The sequence below is a fragment of the Artemia franciscana genome, chromosome 17, assembly GCF_032884065.1.
Source record: "Artemia franciscana chromosome 17, ASM3288406v1, whole genome shotgun sequence".
NCBI lineage: Eukaryota > Metazoa > Arthropoda > Branchiopoda > Anostraca > Artemiidae > Artemia > Artemia franciscana.
The window spans coordinates 7447296-7469853 of NC_088879.1; the positions used below are offsets into that span (position 1 = coordinate 7447296).

General features: G+C 36.2%; 1 protein-coding gene across 3 annotated transcripts in view; it reads left to right on the forward strand.

Annotated features, from left to right (window-relative positions):
- LOC136037774 (serine proteinase stubble-like) overlaps positions 1 to 22558 on the forward strand; it is a 211102-nt gene that overhangs the window by 104288 nt on the left and 84256 nt on the right. For all 3 annotated transcript variants that reach the window (XM_065720589.1, XM_065720590.1, XM_065720588.1), the window contains exon 2: positions 18250 to 18387. In XM_065720589.1, the coding sequence (XP_065576661.1) occupies positions 18264 to 18387 (124 nt within the window). In that variant the 5' untranslated portion in view covers positions 18250 to 18263. The remainder of the gene's footprint in view (positions 1 to 18249; positions 18388 to 22558) is intronic.

A 22558-nucleotide genomic window follows, 5' to 3' on the forward strand; every position in this document is an offset into this window, starting at 1 on the left:
TGCTGGAAAAGGTGTAGCACCGTAAAAGTACATCAAATATCGGATCTGGAAGAAGTGACTGAAAGTATAGCTTCTGCAGTCTTCTGCAAGTAAATACATTTACCACTCTGATGGATTCTGTCACCTGTTGTTAATATGTCAAGACAACAACGAATTCACACATCTGTCTCTGAATGCCTGGATGAAGGAATATATATGGCCGAGTGTTTCGTTTGGCGCTTCACATGGTTTTGGAAAGGTTTTCCACAAGGATGGTCCGGTTCAAGCTGTCTGTCAATATTTTGAAGCAGACATTCATATTCAGCTTTTAGATGGAACTAGACCACTGATGCTAAGAACCCATGAGCTGTTGCACCAGCTCTTCATCAACTCATGAGCTGTTGCACCGCATGAGTCACAGCTCCAGACAACATAAACAACAACGTCGTCTATTAATTTTTGATTTTTATTCTAGTTATCCATACAAGAAACGTCGGTATTCAAAAACTGTTTGTATTGTTTTTTTGGAAAATTTTTGGGAAATTCTCTCAATTTGACTGGATCTTTACTTCTCTTTTACGATCCCTGAAAAAGAATTTTTTGAATTTTAATCTTTTACTGTTACCAAACTACAGGTCGCTCACCATAAAAAAAAAGCCAGGTGACTTATAGCAGCAGTAATAATGCTCTGCAATAAAATTGGTAAAGGATTAGTAACATACTGGTCAATTTGGGTTGTTTGTTGCTGTAAGTTTGGCTGAAACTGACGTTGACGTTGGAATAACAGAATAGGATTCGAAGCTTATAATGAGTGATAAACGAAGAAAAAAATAAAAAAACAAAAGGACATAACTATAACGAAGATAAATGTCAGCCAGTGAATGAGAAGTAAGAAACAAAGAAGATATTTCGGCAATGATCTCTGCCAAGCCATCTTAAGGGCGAAGAAAAATGAAAAAGAAAAGCTGACCCTTCGAAGCTCTCAAGAAGTAAAAGCGACTCGAAAAAATGATCAATATAAGAGTAATGTAAGGATGGTAACAAAATATTCAAATATAAGATCAAGAATGGAAAGAGCATAAAAATTTAGATTAGCTGTGAATTCTATACATGGCCTGCAATGCAATAAATCGAACATGTGGTACGTCTTGATGCTAAGGGCCATTGCACGAGCGTGACATAGGGTGTTTATATCAAATTAGCATTTATTTTGGGGGGCTATACCACAATTCCAAGCTGTGGATGTCACACCTGATTGTTTTTTCCTGGTGCTGCTTGTTATTCGGTTTGGAACGGGGTCAGGGCCTGACTCCCTGCTCCGTATAACTGTCAAAAATCTGATATTCTTGATTCCCTGATTTGATTAGAACAACGCTTTTCACACCGTAAACATTTTAATACTAAATATTATAGGGGATCTTAATTTTACCTATTCTTGTCTTTTAACTGTACCGTGTATGTACGCACAAAAAATTTCAGTGAACGAGACCGAACCCTGGGAAAGGTTACCTTCCCCCCTCTTCAAAAAAGAAGTAAAATTGCTAATTCATTTTTCTTATTATTGGCCCATCCTGGAAATGGTATAAAAACTTCCCTGATATGGCTTAAATTTTTTCTGCAATGGACATACTTTGGTTTGACCCTGGTTGTGTGGTCCACTATTTCAACTAGTTGTTATTCTGGAGTGATTGGTCTGGTCTAAGACTAGTCAATGTTTCACTTCCCTCTCTCCACGTTTAATAACAAGATTGAGGAATTATCTGTTGGTGAAAAAGAAAGAGAATGTTAATTTGAAGGTAATCATTTCTAAATTGTAATTATCTTTTACTAAAGACATGAATAACTGGTTATCTTAACTGGTGTTGATTTATTTAATCTTGCCAATAAACGACTTATTTCATACTTAAAGAAATAGTTTCAAAAGGAAAGGGAAAAATACTCCCCTACCGAGTGCTTGTCAATTAATTGCATTTGCAGATACGTATTTACTTCACCAGAGCGTTTAACGTGCCAGGTTCATACAATTATTTATTTTTCTATTATTTTTTTCCCTCGATTACTGGGTATAGAAGGTGTGGTCCTTGAAACTTTGAACGGGGTTCATTTGTGGGGAATTAAAATTTCTAGTGCCCTTTTAAATGGTCGAAAGTGACTGGAGGGTATGAAAAGTGAAAGGCTCAAGAAGTATTTCTCTAAGGAGCTGGCTCGCAAATGGACCAAAAGACTCTTTGTCCTTCACCAGTTTGACACTTGCAGTCGTAAGTCCTTGGGCTGAGGGTTGTCTGGTGTGAAACAAGATAAGTTTACCCACAATTGGGCCCCACAAAGGGTCCAAATTTTCTTTCGATCCGCTTGAAACTGAGATCTTTAAATCCTTGGGTCGCGGGAAATTTAATTCACAAGGAAAAGCTGAAAAAACTTGGTCCTCCAATAATGAAGGCCAAAAATTTATTTTTAGTAGAGGTCGAATCCCCCAAACATGGGGCTGGAAATAGTCCATTTTTTCTAATTGGCTCGAAACTTTCAAGAATCGATGCCTGGACCAACCACCCCTTATTCTAGGTAGGAGAAGGGTGTTAGGCTGTCCCGAAATAGGTGAAAAACTTTTTCTTGAAGATCAGTTTGAAACTTAAAATCGTAATTCCTTTGGCCAAAGAAAACCAAACATAAAAAGAAAGGTTTGGGGGCACAGTCTTTCCAAAATGGGTCGTAAAAGGGCCAGACATTATTTGCTTATCGGCTAAGATTTTATATCCTGAAGCCGTTGGGTCAAGGCTTCACGAGGAAAAAGCGTAAAAAATACGGTTTCCTCGCAAAGGGGCTAAAAATTGCTTCTCCAGACGTCTTGAATCTTACGTCCGTAAGTTCTTAGGTCATGGCAAGAATAAACGGAAATTCAGTTTGAAATCTCGAGCCCCCGAAAACTTGGGCCATAAGATTTATCTTTCGGTAGGCTTGAAACTTGTATCCAAAAGTCATTGGGTCATGGAAACCCCAATTCGAAAAAGTGACCTTGGTTCTCTTCAAGATGGGGCCTTAAAGAGCTGATAAACTTTTCTGAGACTTAAAATAGTGATTCCCAGGCAAAATGAATTGATCAGACAAGACAAATTTTTGTGTTCTAAATATTTTGAGATAAAGTGGATTACTTCAATTCGTGACACTCAAAAATGGGCCAAGCATTTTTTATCGGTATAAAACTTTCAAGGTAATTATAATGGGCCAAGGGATTGGCAGCATGAAAAATTTGATCCCACCCCTCTTCTAATTCACTTGAAAATTTCAGGGTGTGCAGATAGAGCCAAGAGAACCTTCGATTTTTTAACTCAATTAAATAAAACAAAAAAATGTTTCGACTGAAAGTAAGAAGCAGCATTAAAGCCTAAAGTGAACAGAAACTATTATATATATGAAGGGAATTGCCCCCTCCTTAAAACCTCGCTCTTTGCGCTGAAGTTTTTCTTAGTACTTTTAAAAAAACTTCTTATTATTCTAATTAAACGAACCTTTGTGTTTCGGGAGTTGTTTTACAGAATTGGGAAAAAATTCAAACTTTAGCGTAAAGAGCGGGATGTTGAAGAGGGGGGCAACCACCTTCATATACGTAATAATCTATTTCCCTTTTAGGTTTTAATGTTGCTCCTTACTTTCAGTTGAAAAAACTTGTTTTTTATTTAATTTCTGACCGTTTTTCTAAATAATGCCAGGAAATCTGGCCCTAACTCCACGGAGAAATCCCCCTCTCCACGGAAATATCCTTTAGACAATTCAATCCCAATGAAAGTTTACCCCGAACAATTACTCCTAGCTACTCCACGCGTAGAATTGAGACAGAAAAAAGAAAGCAAGACATATAAAAAGAATCCTGTATATGAATTCTGACAAATTTCCTCAGTGTATAATTTCCCCTGACAAGCTCACCCCCTGGAAACTTCCTTCCCTGTGGAAAAACTCCCAGCAGAAAATTCTCCCCCCACCCGCAAATGCATGCATACTTCCCAACAACAAATACTATGCGTAAACAATGGGCACATTTTGTAGCTTAAAACCTTCCCCTAAGGATGGTGGGGGTCATGTTATATTCAAAGGGATATTTATTGAGCCTTTCAACTATTGTGAACAAAATGCCTATCTCAAAGTTTTGAGTGGGTGGAAAGGGATGGGGAGGGGGCCTAGTTGCCCTCTAATCTTTTTGGTCACTTAAAAAGGACACTAAAACTTTTAGTTTCTGTTCGTATGAGTCCTCTCACGATGTTCTAGGACCAATGGGTAATATGATAATCCATTAAAAATAAATAAATAAATGAATGAACACGCATCCGTGACCTTTCTTCGGGCAAAAAATAAAAAAATCCACATTTTTCAGATAGGAGATTAAAACCTCAACGGTAGGGTTTTCTGATACGCTGAATCTGACGGTATGATTTTCATTAAGATTTTATTAATTTTAGGGGGTTTTTCCCTCTTTTTCAAAAATCATGCAAATTTTCTCAGGCTCGTAGTCTTTAATGGGTAAGACTAAACTTAATGAAACTTACATATTTGAAATCAGCATAATAAGCCGACTCCTTTAATATGTCTATTGGTATTAAAATTCTGTTTTTAGAGTTTCGGTTACTATCGAGCCGGGTCACTACCTACTTACAGTTCGTTACCACGAACTGTTTGACTGTTCATCCCGATTAATATCTGTTATCTTTATATTTGATGCGATAGTTCAGTTTAGTTTCTGTTATACTCGTGTGAAGTTCAAATTATTATAGGTCTTGTCTTTGGTCTGTTTACTTGGGACTGTCAGACATGATGGACACAGGGTATTATTGTTACTGAGACATGATTCGCTGTAGAAGGGCTTCTCCACTTTGAAAGTAACCAAATATTATTCAATGGAAGTAAATATTCCAATGGATTGTCTCCATTTTGACGACAGCAACCTTTGCGTAATCAGCACCAAAATTAAATATTTCCCATTAACAGCGTAGATAATTTTCCACGGTGTTTAATAGTGACAAAATTTAGTATAACTATTTTTTGTAACCTAGGGTTCAAAACTCTAATGCGCATTGCGTACTTCCAAGGAGCCAGTTACTCCGGTTGGTCACTATTATGGCCGCAGTGTTACATTTCGGGATCCTTTATCTGAGAGGACGCGGGTTCGAATCCCAGAGTACCCAATTCTTCAGTTTGGGACGGGGGTCAGTGGCGTGACTCTGTAAGCTTAGCCAAATGGGTACCTCTAAATGGGTACCTGGAGAAATCTGAGGAAGGTAAACAGGAAGGGTGTACGAAAGCACAGGATGGCTGGCCCCCAACCCCCCATTGCACTTCCTGGCTGAAGGGCCAAGAAATGGAGATCAGCACCGCCGGTACGGACTGTAAAGTCTAATGCCGTATCCTTTACCTTTTTATTTCAACTTTATACACTTGAATATTGTCAGTTTAAGCCAAAAAAAACTATTCGGTAACAACTTTACCTTAGCACCAAGCCGCCAGAGACCAAAACATTTTTGTACACTCCTCCTCCGTCCCAATCCACTTCCAATAATTAAAGTTGGATTTTACCAATTAGAAGTTAAATAGCTTAGTTAGGCCTAGATCTCTTAGTTTTCAGGGTAGTTCAGCGTTCTTCAGCGAAAATTTTCAAGGGAGGGTGCCTTATTGTGCGGAAAACCCCCTCTCCCGTGTCGAGGTGTGTATTTAACTGTATTATCCGAAATTCTGACAAAACAAAATAAAATCAGGCGAATTATTTGGAAATTGTTGGATTTTACTAAAGTATTACTAAATTACGAGATGTGCATATAAATATGCTATTTCAAGCAATATGTGATTTTCCAGTTTTCACATCTTGACACAGCGCCGTCATAGGGATAGGAAATCCATACCAATTAATGCCTAGTTTTGGTCACTACCAAACTCACCCGCTTAACACTTGAATATATTTAGTTTGAGTCACTTGCCACGTAGGCCGTAGCCATAGAGAAAGTACAAAATAGGTACTTGAAAATGTCGATCAGAGGTCCTAGTGGGTAAAAAAAGGACCAGAAATCGAAACAGTTTTAGGACAAAAGTTGGTTGGTTTCCAATCACTTTCAGCTTATAAAAAAGGACTAGAACTCTCAATTTCCGATTGAATGAGCATCCTCAGAAGTTTCTACAACCACCAGAGGGAGGTTATGAATGAGTAAGGGGTAGCCCCTCACCTATACTGAATAAATTCTGCTAACTCTGGAGTTTAATGTTACTCTTTACTTTCATAATTACTCTTTACATATCCGGGGATTGCTACCGGATTTGGTCCCCCCTTGAATCTTTGCCTGAAACGTAAAAAGGTGAAACAAATTCCTTTTCCAGTTCCAGCCACATTATGGGTGCCCAATATGCTCCTTAGTCTTACCATTGGGTTCTATGTATATGTAGAACCTCAGCTCCAAGGAACTTAAACAGGGCTTTGACCTGATAATGTGCCATCAGCAAAAGTTTCTGGTGGCATAAATTCTAGTACAAAGATTTCTATTTTGGCAAATCTCTTGCTCTTTTTCGTCCATGCCACCAGCAAGGGTTTCTGGTGGCATAGTTTCAAGTGCAAAGGTTCCTGTTTTTGACAATTCCCTGCTCTTTTTCATCTATGCTATCAGCAACAGTTTTTGGTGAATAACTTCTGCCACAAGAATTTCTGTTTTGGCGAACTACTTGTTCTTTTTCATCTGTGCCACCAGCAACGGTTTCTGGTGGTATAATTTATAGTGCGAAGATTTCTGTTTTGGCGAATCCCTTGCTCTTTTTCGTCTATGCCATCTGCAAATGTTTCTGGTGGCATAGCTTCCGGGGCAAAGGTTTCTGTTTTGTCAAAATCTTGCTCTTTTTCATCTATGCCCCCAGCAAATGTTTCTGGTGGCATAAATTTTGGTGCAAAGATTTCTGTCTTGGCGAATTCTTTGCTTTTTATGGCACTTGGTATTAACCAAGTGACATATAGCAATCGCAAATTCTGTCGGTCTGTCTGTCGGTCCCGGTTTTGCTACTTTAGGCACTTCCAGGTAAGCTAGGACGATGAAATTTGGCAAGCGTATCAGGGACCGGACCAAATTAAATTAGAAATAGTCGTTTTCCCGATTTGACCATCTGGGGGGGGGGAGTGGGGGCCGGTTAATTCGGAAAAAATAGAAAAAATGAAGTATTTTTAACTTATGAGCGGGTGATGGGATCTTAATGAAATTTGATGTTTGGAATGATATTGTGTCTCAGAGCTCCCGACCGGATCTGATGACATTGGGGGGAGTTGGAGGGGGAAACCTAAAATCTTGGAAAACACTTAGAGTAGAGGGATCGGGATGAAATTTGATGGGAGAAATAAGCAAAAGTCCCAGATACATGATTGACATAATCGGAACGGATCCGCTCTCTTTGGGGTAGCTGGGGGGGGGGGCTGGGTAATTCTGAAAAATTAGAAAAATAAGGTATTTTTAACTTACGAACGGGTGATCGGATCTCAATGAAATTTGATGTTTAGAAGGATATCGTGTCTTAGCTTTTATTTTAAATCCCGACCAGGTCTGGTGACATTGGGGGGGATTTGGGAGGGGGAAACCTAAAACTTGGAAAACACTTAGAGTGGATGGATCGGGATGAAACTTGGTGGGAAAAATAAACACAAGTCATAGATACATGATTGACATAAACGGAACGGATCCGCTCTCTTTGGGGTAGTTTGGGGGGGATTATTTCCGAAAAAGTTGAAAAATGAGGTATTTTTAACTTACAAAAGGGTGACCGGATCTCAATGAAATTTTATATTTAGAAGGATATCGTGTCTCAGAGCTCTTATTTTAAATCCCGACCGGATCTGGTGACATTGGGGGAGTTGGGAGGGGGAAACCCAAAACTTGGAAAACACTTAGAGTGGAGGGATCGGGATGGAACTTGGTGGGAAAAATAAGCACAAGTCCTAGATACATGATTGACATAACCGGAACGGATCCGCTCTCTTTGGGGTAGTTGGGAGAGGGGTTAATTCTGAAAAATTAGAAAAAATGAGGTATTTTTAACTTACGAACGGGTGATCGGATCTCAATGAAATTTGATATTTAGAAGGATATCGTGTCTCAAAGCTCTTATTTTAAATCCTGACCGGATCTGGTGACATTGGGGGAAGTTTGGGGCGGGGGAGCCTAAATATGGAAAACGCTTAGATTGGAGGGATCGGGATGAAACTTGGTGGGAAAAATAAGCACAAGTCTTACATACGTGATTTACATAATTGGAACGGATCCGCTCTATTGGGGGGGGGGGCTAATTCTGAAAAATAAGAAAAAATTACGTATTTTTAACGTACGAAGGAGTGATCGGATCTTCACGAAACTTTTAAACGTTTTAAATCTCAACCGGATCAAGCGTAATTGGGGGGGGGGGGCAGTTGAGGGGGACCGGAAATCTTAGAAAATACTTAAAGCGGTGAGATCAGGATGAAACTGGATGGGAAGAATAGAAACCTGTCTAAGATACGTGACTGACATAACCGGACCGGATCGGCTCTCTTTGGTGGAATTGGGGGGGGGGGGTAATTTTGAAAATCGAGGTATTTGTAACTTACGAAAGGGTGACCAGATCTTAATAAAATCTGATATTTAGACGGGTCTTGTGCTTTAAAGTTCTAATTTTAAATTCCGACCAGATCCTGTGACATTGGGGGGAGTTTGAGGGGGAAACCGGAATTCTTGGAAAACGTGAAAATTGGGGTATTTTTATCTTCGTAAGTTCTTTCATTTTAGAAGGAACTCACGTCTCAGAGCTCTTATTTCAAATCCCGACCAGATCTTTTGACATTGGGGGGAGTTGGAGGAGGAAATCTTGGAAAAACACTTGGAGTGGAGGAATCGGGATGAAGCTTGGTGGATAGAATAAACAAATGTCCTTGATACGTGATTGACAGAATCGTACTGGATTCGCTCTCTTTGGAGGATTTGGGGGGAGGGATTCAGTGATTTGGCGAGTTTGGTGTTTCTGGACGTGCTAGGACGATGAAAATTGGTAGGTGTGTCAGGGAGCTACACAATTTGACTTGATAAAGTCGTTTTCCTAGATTCGACCAGCTGGGGGGCTAAAGGGAGAGAAAAAATTAGAAAAAATTAGGTATTTATAACTTATGAGTGGGTGATCGGATCTTAATGAATTTTGATATTTAGAAGGACATCGTGACTCAGAGCTCTTATTTTAAATCCTGACCGGCATTAAGCCTCTTATTTTCCTTTTTAAATCAATCTTTTGATTCATAGAATTGTGTTAGAGCTCATACCATATGATCTCTTGGCTCTTAGCTCTTCTCGCCTCGTCACAAGTGCCATATGAGCTCTTAGCTCTTGTTTTGTCTATGCCATCGTCAAAGGTTTGGCATAGCTTTCGACGAAATGTTCCCTGTTGTGGTAAAATCATTGCTTTTCTTTTATTTACACCACCATTAAAGGTTTCTGGTGGCATAAGTTTTGGTGTAAAGATTTCTGGGGGCATATGTTCCAGTTCCAAGGTTTATTTTTGGCAAACTCCACGCTTTTTTGATTCTATACCACTAGCAAAGGTTTCTGGTGTATGAACCCAAACCGACTATTCATGTCTGCTTTACCACCATTCTTGTTAGATGCCTTGTGGCTGTTCGCATTTTTGCATATTCTAATGATTTTTTTATACATTACCTGGTATCTGTTTTGATAGCAAATACGTGTTTAAGACCTACTAAAAAGGCATCAAGTGTTAAACCACCTAGTATCATGAATTTGAAGAAGTAAAACCAAGGAGATACACAAACCCTTTCAAGCATAAGAATGTAGAGGTGACCCAAAATGTTAAGTGTACTGTTAATTATTAAGACAAAATATATAACAAAAGAGAAAAATGTATTTAACTTGTCAATGGTTCTATGTTTTCACCATGTTCTGAGGTATAAATTTTTAATATGAATTATAACTTAGGTTTTGCAGCCTTAAGCTACTTCATAAATAAATAAGCTGCTGTATTGTCTACTTACCTTACTGAAACGACTTGTCTCCAAATTAAAAATTCATATATAAGAAAATGGTTATAGAACAAAATTGCTATCTCTAACATTTAGATCGTACGTGTTTATGAAAAATAAGGGGGATTATCAAGGGAGAATTTTATGCAGGGGGGGGGGCAATATCTTTTTTGTGGGGGGGATACGCCTAAACTGGATTTCTTGAGCAGGAAATAAAAGTGATATGCTACCAATGTAAAAATTCTGAATTTAAAGTCTGTCCATTTTGAAAAACCTGAAAAAAAAGGAAGAAGATAATAGCGACTTTTGTGTGCAAAGCTTATGCCACATTGTTATCTGGGCTATTTCCACCAAATCCTGGGATCATCCCCCTCTAGCTTCAATTTCATCCCCCAAAATGGATCCTTGTCAGCATTATCTTTTACAGCTTCACTTATGGCAAAGTATTGCTCGCAAGGCCGTATCAAGGGGGGAAGGTATAACGAGTTTGACCCCCCCTCAATTTTTTCATAAAAAATTGCAAATAAGTAAAATTTTTATTCGTTTTTAAAGTTTCCCCTATCCCGAATAAAAATCCCGGACACGCTCTTGACTGACTGTGAACTCATGTGAGAAATAGTTGAAGACCCTCTTCCTACAAAAAAAGAAAAATCCAAGAAACTCTTCTCATAAAAGCGACATTTTAGATCGTTGATTCTAATTGAATTTGATGAAAATCCGTATGCAAACCATGAGAAATTTTCACTTTCCATTTTTAGATTCAATGCGTTACATTTTTAAAAGAAAACCAGAATTTTGTCTTTCGCAAGCTGACAGTAATAAAAATTTGAAAAAAAAATCAACCCTAATCATACGTGGAAACTCTCAGTGCGAGTGCCAAAGTTTCGCAAAGATGGAAGCATTGTTTGGTCCTGTGCCAGCATCAACAATTCACGTTTGTCACGACAATTCACGTTCGACAAGAATCAACTACACATAGCAAAGACGATAGAATATAACTTATAATTTATTTGCGCTTATAGGCCATGGCAATATATTATATATAAACTTATAGGGTTTATATATTATTATTATATATAAACCCTATAGGCAAGTGTGTATTCTCCTGAAGAGCCCTTGTGTTGGGTTGTCGCCTCTGAATTATTTGTCTTATTTATTGTTTTTAATATTTGGTAAATGACGACTTATACTTACTTATGACACGATTGCCTGTCCATGGATTATTCTTTATGGTTGACTGTGGATGGCTATGCTTTTTGACCTATGTGATTGTATGGATGAGTAGGGTTAAGGCCTCATTCAAGTGCTGATCTATGTTAATTACTAAAGTAGGAAAACAATCTTCCTTTTCTCCTTCTGTCTTTTTTTATGGTGTATGTTTATTTCTGTTTGTGCTGTTGCATTGGTGATTTCTTTTTTTATTGTACTTGTATATAAAATTCACTTTTAAGTAATCCGGGAAATAGCCCTTTTGAAAAAATATTTGTCGCTTCTGAAATTTAGGTTCTTCTGAATGGGTGTCTTTGAGTAAGGAGACAGATTACTGACACCCAACCCTCCTATCCACCAGAAAAGAACAAATAGAATGTTTAGCAATATCTTGTAGTTTCTGTAAACATATGGCCTTGCTTTAAACTTTAGCCCCCCTTTACTATAGAAAAATTTGTCGGACTCATCATTAAAATCCCCCCCTCGATAAAAAAAATTGTTCAGGCTATTCATGTTCTGCACATCCATATTCATGGCTATTGACGTAGCCTTAGAATAACCATACATTTCCTGTTACTACTATAAGGTTTCAAAGCAAAGTTTAAATTTTATTTGTAAGTTTCTCTTTATTGAGTAATTAGAGATAATATAAATAATAAATCATGTCCTTCGAATTGTAAAATGTCAAAATAAATAGGCCTAACGTGGCGAAATCAGTGTGACAATTTATCAGAGAAAATCATACGGTAATTTTTTAAAAACAGGTTTCGCGCCAAAGCTTGATTTGAATGAAGAACTTGACCTTCAGCAAAACAAATGAGTTGAAAAGTTAAATAGCTCTTGTTACTACAAACATTGCCACGTGAAATAATTTGTAAAATTTCATGGTCGACTAATTTGGTGTCAACTCTTTTTTTGTTTCGACTAAATTGTCGCTTAAAAAAGCGAAACAATTCTTTTAACCGGAAAGAATTTGACGGAAGTTTAGTTATGTTAAATTTAAGTTTTTAAATACTTTGAAGGATTTTGTAACAGGAAAACATTATTATACCTCAAATGAGATGCAAAGGAATTCCTAGAAAAAAGTGCCGGGATATACAGGAAAATTTTAGGACAGGAATGATACAATTGGTTCTAGATAAGTGGGTGCCCACTTTCTCACACCTGGCTGACGCCACTCGCAACGAAGGAGTGCCGAGGGGTGAATCTCCGGCATTTAATGGGGAGCATGAGGTGACCACATTCGGATAGTCAAGGGGCATAGGATATGTAATATTTTTTTCTCATTATTGGATCGGCAAATGCCCCTTCCCCCCAAACGAAGCCCCTGCGGATGCCACATAGTTCTACCACGGTTGGCGCAGTTTCCGCCGCGCTCAGCAGGCATCACCTCGTGTACGGAATTTTTGAAAGTGAGTGCCCCCTCGGCTCTATTATTGAACAAATAAAGCAGGATGTGGTTCTCCCGTAAGGCAAATTGAGTTCTTTGAAAAATCCCCGAAAATTGAGGATTTGCGCTTCGTGTTAATAGTCGAACTTTAATTTTCGGAAAGATATGAGGGAACCCAATTTTCTTTCCGGGAAATTAGGAAAAAACAAGGAACAATTCAGGGATAGTGGAAACGCTGGTTCAGACGGCGTGGTAAAACAATCGTGATTCTACAAGTCAAGCCCAGTTTTCTTATGCTGTATTGAATTAGTGAAGCCAATTCTCTCTTCAGGAAAGTAGTTAAAAGGAGAAAAACTTGGTCGTAATGGAAACGCTTGTTCAGACAGATGCTGCGGTAAAACGGTGGTACGCGTTGTTTCCACTAGGCACAAATATATACACAAAATATTTCGTCCTGTTTCGTCCATTCTAAACTTTTTAGATTGTGTTCTCAACTACTTAGCATTGATTGGGCGGTCTTGTTATAACTTGAAGGGATTGGATAGGAGATCCCAATAAACGACAAAAAAGTAAAAGCCGACACCTACTCTCCCAGTTTTCTTAGTAAAACTAATTTAACTTATCCCACTTCGTGCCGGAAATAGAGATATTTAGTTTTTAATGAAACTTACATTTGTCATAACTTGTCATAACTTTGTCATAACTTTTGTCATAACGTGCAGGGCTTGGATACACAAAATATATAGACACAAAATGTATATAATATATAATTATTACACAAGTATAATTATATACAAGTTTACACAAGTAATTACACATAACTATTACACAAGTAATAATTACAATTATTATTATTACACATTAATGTATATATAATATATAAAAATATATAGACACAAAAATATATATACAAAATATATAGACAGTTTAAATAGAGTTGCTAGCCTTTTTTTTTCATCTAATTGTTCCTTAGTTAAGGACAAATTTGACGTCCCGTAGTTAAAAACCAAAGAATGTGGGAAACCTATAAAATGAAAAACTAGGGCTAGAGTCTAAAAGAAAAACCAACAACACCATCTAACGATTAGTATTGTTTGACCCAGAACTGCTGTATAATTTCCTTTTGAGGTACTTTAAAATGTAGGGGAGGGTAACGAAATTCTGTAGACCTACAATCTGAAAGTGGACTTAAGATACCTAACCTACCAGAATTTTTCCAAGCTAACCTGGGCCAACATAATTCTGTCCCAAGCAGGCCCACGATCTTAAAGTTAATTAATAACCTAGCAGGATTTTCTAGGGAACCCTAGGCCTACTTTATGCAGCCTGGATTTCGGCTTAAGGCGATTCGATACCTTGAAGGATCGCCCTGTTTCGTCCATTCTAAACTTTTTAGATTGTGTTCTCAACTACTTAGAATTGATTGGGCGGTCTTGTCATAACTTGAAGGGATTGGATAGGAGATCCCAATAAACGACAAAAAAGTAAAAGCCGACACCTACTCTCCCAGTTCTCTTAGTAAAACTAATTTAACTTATCCCACTTCGTGCCGGAAATAGAGATATTTAGTTTTAATGAAACTTACATTTGTCATAACTTGTCATAACTTTGTCATAACTTTTGTCATAACTTGCAGGGCTTGGATACACAAAATATATAGACACAAAATGTATATATAATATATAATTATTACACAAGTATAATTATATACAAGTTTACACAAGTAATTACACATAACTATTACACAAGTAATAATTACAATTATTATTATTACACATTAATGTATATATAATATATAAAAATATATAGACACAAAAATATATATACAAAATATATAGACACAAAATGTCAAATAAGTTTGCCAATAGGAAGACCCAATGCTCTTCTTCGGTTTTGAGAAGTAAATGCCTCACTTTTTCATTATTTCTTAAAACTCTCAATAAAACAAGGTGCTATCGACATAACATCGCTGTTACGCCTAAAGATCGTAACTGACATTTTTGGCGAAACTGAGTTAATCTGTATTTTAGACTCCTAGGATATTTTGCTACAAGTTTGCGACTACAGGGAGACGTAACGTCCACTTGTTGCCGAAATGGCCAACCCCAACCTGGACGTATCTGCAAAACGCTGTTACGCCTAAAGGTCGTAACTGAGTTTCATCAGTTATTTGTCAGTTACGCAACTACGAAATCTGGAAGTTGGGAAATACAAAATCATAATTCGGAAGGTTACGGGGCTAAACCTGACCAGACTTCTGTTTATTAAAACTTCTGTTTATTAAACAGAAGCAGAATGAAAAAACTAATAAGAAATAAACTAAACGAATAAACTAATAATAAACGAATAAAATAAAGCAGAATGAAGCAGAATGAATTTATGAATAAACAGAAGCTATAAAGCCAGTCGTCGCTATAAAGCCAGAGTCGTTCAAAGAAACAAAGTGGGGGGATTGTATTTTTCTAACTCAAAGGCTTGACAATTTCGTTGTTTTTTCAGTTTTTTTCCAATGAATTACCAAAAATATTGAAAAGTTGAAATAAACGTATTTTTTTAAAATTTACGGGTGACAAATACGCCCCTCCTATTTATACTGTGGAATCCCTGGAGAAATATAATTCGGCTTTGGTAATGCAGAAAGCTTTATTTGACATTTCTTGACATTTCTTTATTTGACATTTCTTGTCAACCAGAAAGCTCGATTGATTGTCAATATTTTGATTTCCCCAGTTTCATTTGGCTTTCAGGATACTTGAACTTTCTGTTTCTTCAATTAGGGTAATTTTATTAAATTTTGCATTTTTTTTCTCTCTTTTCTTGCCATTTTTAGTAGTTTTAGAACCGTTTCTTTTGTATTTTTTTCTTTTCGTGATTAATCAGTTAATCTCCTCTCTGAGCGTACCAGTTATTATTCCACACTCGAACCTGATAAGCAGTTTAAATAGAGTTGCTAGCCTTTTTTTTCATCTAATTGTTCCTTAGTTAAGGACAAATTTGACGTCCCGTAGTTAAAAACCAAAGAATGTGGGAAACCTATAAAATGAAAAACTAGGGCTAGAGTCTAAAAGAAAAACCAACAACACCATCTAACGATTAGTATTGTTTGACCCAGAACTGCTGTATAATTTCCTTTTGAGGTACTTTAAAATGTAGGGGAGGGTAAAGAAATTCTGTAGACCTACAATCTGAAAGTGGACTTAAGATACCTAACCTACCAGAATTTTTCCAAGCTAACCTAGGCCAACATAATTCTGTCCCCAGCAGGCCCACGATCTTAAAGTTAATTAATAACTTAGCAGGATTTTCTAGGGAACCCTAGGCCTACTTTATGCAGCCTGGATTTCGGCTTAAGGCGATTCGATACCTTGAAGGATCGCCCTGTTTCGTCCATTCTAAACTTTTTAGATTGTGTTCCCAACTACTTAGAATTGATTGGGCGGTCTTGTCATAACTTGAAGGGATTGGATAGGAGATCCCAATAAACGACAAAAAAAGTAAAAGCCGACACATACTCTCCCAGTTTTCTTAGTAAAACTAATTTAACTTATCCCACTTCGTGCCGGAAATAGAGATATTTAGTTTTTAATGAAACTTACATTTGTCATAACTTGCCATAACTTGTCATAACTTTGTCATAACTTGCAGGGCTTGGATAAGAGATCCCAATAAACGACAAAAAGTAAAAACCGACGCCTACTCTCCCATTTCCTTTGTAAACTAATTTAACTTCTCCCACTTCATGCCAGGAATAGAGATATTCAGTTTTAATAAAATTTACATTTTTTTAGACAGGTAGGTAATTTTTTACTTAAAACCTTTATATCATGTACATATCAATTAGTTGCAAAAAAGGCCGTTCTGGCCTGTAATAGCGACTACATTCATGTTACTTTAATCATCAATAATACTAACTCATTAAATACACACACAAAAAAAGAAAAAAAAACCATCGCTAGAAAGTTTGCAATGCCCTGAGTGCTGCAATTTCTCATTGATACAAACCATTTGAACTAATGAATGTAGTTGGACTGTAACGTGGTGCACTAATAATGCAGTTCTAGGAGAAAGTTTTCAGGTAAAGCGCTAAAATACTGTACTAAAAGTCCCTTAAGGCCTGCATCCCCTACTATTCTCGCTATCCTTCTCTACTTCTTCTACTAATTGTGAATTATGCTCTTCTTTTACTATCTTCAAATTTAGAATCTTCTTTATTATCTGCTCCTTTTCCATCTTCTTCTTTACTCTCTTCTACTTCTTCTACTAATTGTGAATTATACTCTTCTTTTACTATCTTCACATTTATAGAATCTTCTTCACTATCTCTCCTTTTCATCTTCTTCTTTACTCTCTTCTACTTCTTATACTAATTGTGAATTATACTCCTCTTTTACTATCTTCACATTTAGAATCTTCGTTACTATCTTCTCTTTTCCATCTTCTTCTTTACTCTCTTCTACTTCTTCTACTAATTGTGAATTATACTCTTCTTTTACTATCTTCACATTTATAATCTTCTTTACTTTCTTCTTCTTTTACTTCTTCTTCTTTACTCTCTTCTACTCCTTCTACTAATTGTGAATTATACTCTTCTTTTACTATCTTCACATTTACAATCTTCTTCTTTTCTATCTTCTTCTTCTTCCTTCTACCAATTGTGAATCATGTTCTTCTTTTACTATCTTTACTTTGTCATGCTTTTATTTATCTTGCAGTTTGGGACTCGTACCCCCGTATCCTAAATCTCAAGAATCTTATATAACTTGTTGCAATTTCATGATAATTTACCGATTTTCATCGATTATTATTTTTAATTGAAAAATTAAATTTCTTCTTATCACTTGCTATATTAAATTTAAAAAATAATTAATCACACGTATTTTGTAATTCTTGATGATTTTACTTAAATTTTTGAGGTCCACTCGACTTTGCGAAGGGAGTCAGAAGCATGATCCGAAGGAAGACCCAGCGGTGGGCTGAAGTTGCAACCAACTAAAAAATGTTAAATATTTGAATCATATTTTAAAGTAAAATATTTTATCTTAAAAAATTTCCAGTCAAGTTACGAACGGTCGCTCTGTGTACACTTCGTCTATTTTCTTTTTCTTTTTTTTTCTACGCTGTCATTTCTGTTTCAATGTTACATTATGTTTCAATGTTACTTTCCTGCATTTTCCCTGTAATGCTCTCAAAATTTTCAGAATTTCATTTTCATGGACTTACAAATCAGGCTAATTTTTTTTCTGCTATTTTTTTATTTTCTCGAATACATCATTTTTCATGGTAATTTTTAATTTTCTTATTTATTTTTATATCTTGTTTGTCTCGTCTTTTTAACTTGTTTTTTTTTTTATTTATCACTACTGTAGGAAATACTGGATCTTGAATAAAAAAAAGAAAAAGTGAATATTTATTATTTTTGCAGTCCGTATTTTCAGTATGAGAGGTATCAGCTTCGCAGTCATTCTTTTTTTGACTGTTTCTACTTTCTGCTTTCGATTTTTTCATTCTTTGGTATTTATATACTATTTTTAATTTTTTGCAGTCCGTATTTTGAATATGAGAGGTATCAGCTTCGCAGTCATTCTTTTTTTGACTGTTTCTACTCTCTGCTTTCGATTTTTTCATTCTTTGGTATTTATATACTATTTTTAATTTTTTGCAGTCCGTATTTTGAATATGAGAGGTATCAGCTTCACAGTCATTCTTTCTTTTGCTGTTTCTGCTTCGTGCTTTCGGTTTCAGCTGCCCTTCTTCAATTCAGAACCTCAAAAAGCTCGGACAAACTCAAGGTCAATCCAAGGTAAGACTCCGACCTGTTTAGATCTACGTTCCATTTTCTTTTATAGGTACCCACAAAGGGATTTATTCTTATTCTTCGAGTAGTAAATATTTGGGAGGGGGGATTAAGAAATACACAAAAACATAGACATTAACACCTGAATATAAATGACTTAACCACCTAAATAAAATTTTGGATATTTCCGTCAATCGTGGAGCGGTAGGCCTCTGTGCGCGCCAGTAGAAGGGATGGGGGGATCAGGTCATCTATTTGTTCCCTGGAACAACAATTTTATCTACCTACTTTAAACAATTTTCAGAATGAAAATGGAGCCTGTTTCTAAAAAAAAACTCTTCTAAAATATGTTTTTTTTCATAGAGTACTAAAAGAAAAGACTCTGACTACTGTTCCAGCTTTTTGGGAAATAATTTTTTTACCTTTGACTTATAAAATCATTTTTGCGCATAAAAAAGGCCAAATAGTTCTGGGAATAATGTTTTGAAAAATAGCTTTCGGGTAATGACGGAAGCGATATTCTTTTGGAGTCCTGTAGCTCCTCGAAAATATTTGTGAAACTCGTGTATTATATAGCGCTTTAAGGGAGAAAAAAGTATACTGTTCCAACTTTTTAGAAGATCAATTTTTTATTTGGAATTCTTTTATGTACGAAAAAGTCTAAAAGTTTCTGGAAAATAACGTTTTGCGAAATCGGGGTATTAACTAAAATTGCCATATTTTCGGTGGGTTGTGGGTACAAGGTTAGAAAATATTATTTTTTCCAAGCATAGCATATCTTCCTCATTGTTTAAAAACGTTGACATTGTGATATTTATTTTTGGTTTTCCAGGGGTGGTGGGATGTATATGCCATTTTTGACGCTGTTCCCTCTGTCTATGGACGATGCAAATAAAGTAAAAAAAAAACAAAATGAAATTTTTTAATGGACCGAGTCCTGTATCATTATCAAACTCAAATGTAAGATTGAGACGAAGAAGAGAAAAAGTAGCATTCACAGTACGATTTCCAGCACGTTGCAGAGGAAGTAGAAGAAATTCCACGATAATATTCAGATTCCATTCAGATTAGTCGGATCAGATTTCACCACCCTGACTGCTTGTTTTTCTGCCTGGAACATTTTACCTAAGTCGGTTAGAAAGTGTCACTTGTTTGATGCCTTTAAAAGGATTTTAAAAACATTTTTGATCTTGGTTAATTTTTGTCAATTAATCTGTTTTTAGTTATTCTTTTTTTTGTTGTTATTAACGTACATGTGCGGTTGATGTTTTCGGTCCAAGCTGGAATTGTGTGCTGTTTTGTTTATTGGGCAAGGTTTTTGACTCCGGTTCAGTTCTGACGAGTAATCGGATGGCTGCTGATTGGTGTTTTTCTGTTTAGTGTATTTTGTTTTTCTCCCTTTTGCTTTTGCTTCTTTTTTTGTCTTTTGTACGTTTTTTTCTCCCTGCATTCCTGGCCATATAGTATTGCGAAGGGTTGGGTTATTTGACATTTGATGTTTCGATGCTTTTGACATTTTTTGTCGGGTTAATAATTCTTGTCTTAGAAAAAAAAGTACTATAGTTATAAGTATGATAACTGTAGTGAAGATAAGGGAAAAGAAAAGAATAATACAGCACTATGAGCATTGGAAGAGAGGGAGGAGCATCCCTATACAACGTGTCAGATTACCTTACAATTATAGAACAGGTATGTTCAGTTTGGATACGGAATAAAGAAAATAATAAATTTAAACACCTAAAAATTGTTTCACCTAAAAACTCGATTTACAATATTGTTATTAAAAATCAGAGTCATTGATATGTGGTAAGGTTGTTTAACATAAGTTATCCTAATTTTCATTCTAAATTTTTCTTTCTTTGTTTTTTTCTTCTTTATTTCTAAGTATAGAAGTATAGCATTTTTTTTCTTTCTAAACCTTTCTAAATTTCTTTCTTTCTTTCTAAAATCATGCCATGTGAGCTCAAGTCGGTGGTAGATCTACAAAAGCTAGAATGATCAAAAACTAGTATAATACGAGCTCCAAGATCACGACCATATCATCAATATATAATAAGAAAAGTAGGTCGCTAAGGGAAGGACCCTGTGATACAACCCTTATTAATGAAGGTTGAGAACGCCGCTTCTCATCAATCACACTCTCGGGCAGTCACCGAGAAAGGAATTAAAACAGTCAAGTGTACTGCCTCGTACCCCAAAGGAGGACAATTCTCTAAGAAGAACCTGTGATCAATCATGTCAAGTACTTTCGAAAGGAAGAGACCTAGGGCACACAGGGCCTTATATGACTGCTGGCAATTCAAGTCATAAAAGCTTAAACAGATTCATGAAAACTTTTACTGGAATGAAAAGATACGTATATGCATAAAAATACAGACAGTGTAAACATAAAATTTTATTCTTTACTCTTTTTTTAAGTGTGACTCTTTGTCACAGTTCTGCTATTTAAAAAAATAAAACACTTTAGCGTAAAGAGTGAGGCGTTGAGGAGGGGACAGCCCCTTTCATATACGGAACAATTTCTGTTCGTTTTAAATTTTAATGTCGCTTCTTACTTTCAGTTAAAAAAAAATGTTTTTTTTGTTTAATTACAGTAAAGAATCTAGTTCTAGAATCTAGAAGTCTGTATCCAAGATTTTAAATTTGCTTCCCAGGGAGGTTTTTTGTTACTATGTTGGTCATCTACATTACTTGATGCAATATTAATCATCTATACTATATTATATTCAATACTATATTAATCATATGCTTTCAAAAGTCATGTTCACATGTCTGACTGGGATCCCGTGCCTTAGCAAAGTGTGTGGCGAGACAAATATTTTGAAGCATTGAAAGTTTGAACGAGCTTAAACATAAATGACGATGGTTTCGCGAATTTTTTATCAGGGATGTAACCAGCATTTTTGTTTGGTGGGGAGGGGCGGGTCATAAGAAACTGAAAAAGAAGCACATTGAAAATTTGTTTATTTGCATTTGTGTGACGTTTTAACGAGTTGCACACTCGTTTGGTGGGGGGAGGGTAATTTTGGTGGTGGGGGGTGTTAAATATGGCACCCCTCCCCCTTAATACGATCTTGATTGTTAGTAACACTTTTTAGTCAATATATATTTATATTTCTGGGTATCTTGCTGATATGACCAAAAATGACCGAATGTACAAATGACCAAAAATAGTGCGCAACGTAATGTTTATTTGCATTTGTGTGACGTTTTAACGAGTTGCACACTCGTTTGGTGGGGGGAGGGTAATTTTGGTGGTGGGGGGTGTTAAATATGGCACCCCTCCCCCTTAATACGATCTTGATTGTTAGTAACACTTTTTAGTCAATATATATTTATATTTCTGGGTATCTTGCTGATATGACCAAAAATGACCAAATGTACAAATGACCAAAAATAGTGCGCAACGTAATTCTTCTAACTTCTTATTAGAATTGTGGCGAACATTTTGAACCTATTTTTTAATTGGTATTCTCTTTCTCTTTCTGTCTTTACTTTTCTCTCTTTCTGCCATTTTCCTTGAGGAATAACCTTAGAAATGATTAAACAGAAATATTTATGTTTGTTACGAAATGTAACCTTGTTCTGCAAGTTTTTTAGCATGAGGATAGTATCTTTACTTCAAAGGATTTGCTGTTTGCCTTGCAAAAACTTGTGCAACAACCATGATTCAGAAGATTTCCATTTCATAGTTATATTTTGGCTGTTTCTTGTTATTTATTAAATAAAAAAAACTAGTTTTTTAACTGAAAGTAAGGAGCGACAATAAAACTTAAAACGAACAGAAATTTCTCTATGTATGAAAGGGGCTGTTCCCTTCTCAACGTCCCGCTCTTTACGCTGAAGTTTGACTCTTTCTCTCAATCCTACTTTACTAAACAGTAAAAAACTTTAGCGTAAAGAGCGGAGCGTTGAGAAGGGAACAGCCCCTTTCATACACGGAGTAATTTCTGTTTGTTTTAAGTTTTATTGTCGCTCCTTACTTTCAGTTAAAAAACTAGTTTTTTTTTATTTAATTTCTGAACGTTTTTGAATTGACGCATGTTTGATTTTGGCTCTTAGCACATAAATCATTAAAATGAAATTTGCATATTAATTCTTTTTTTGGCTAAATGGCTTTCTCTTAGTTTTGATCAGACGATTTTGAGAAATAAGGGGTGGAGAAGGAGGCCTAGTT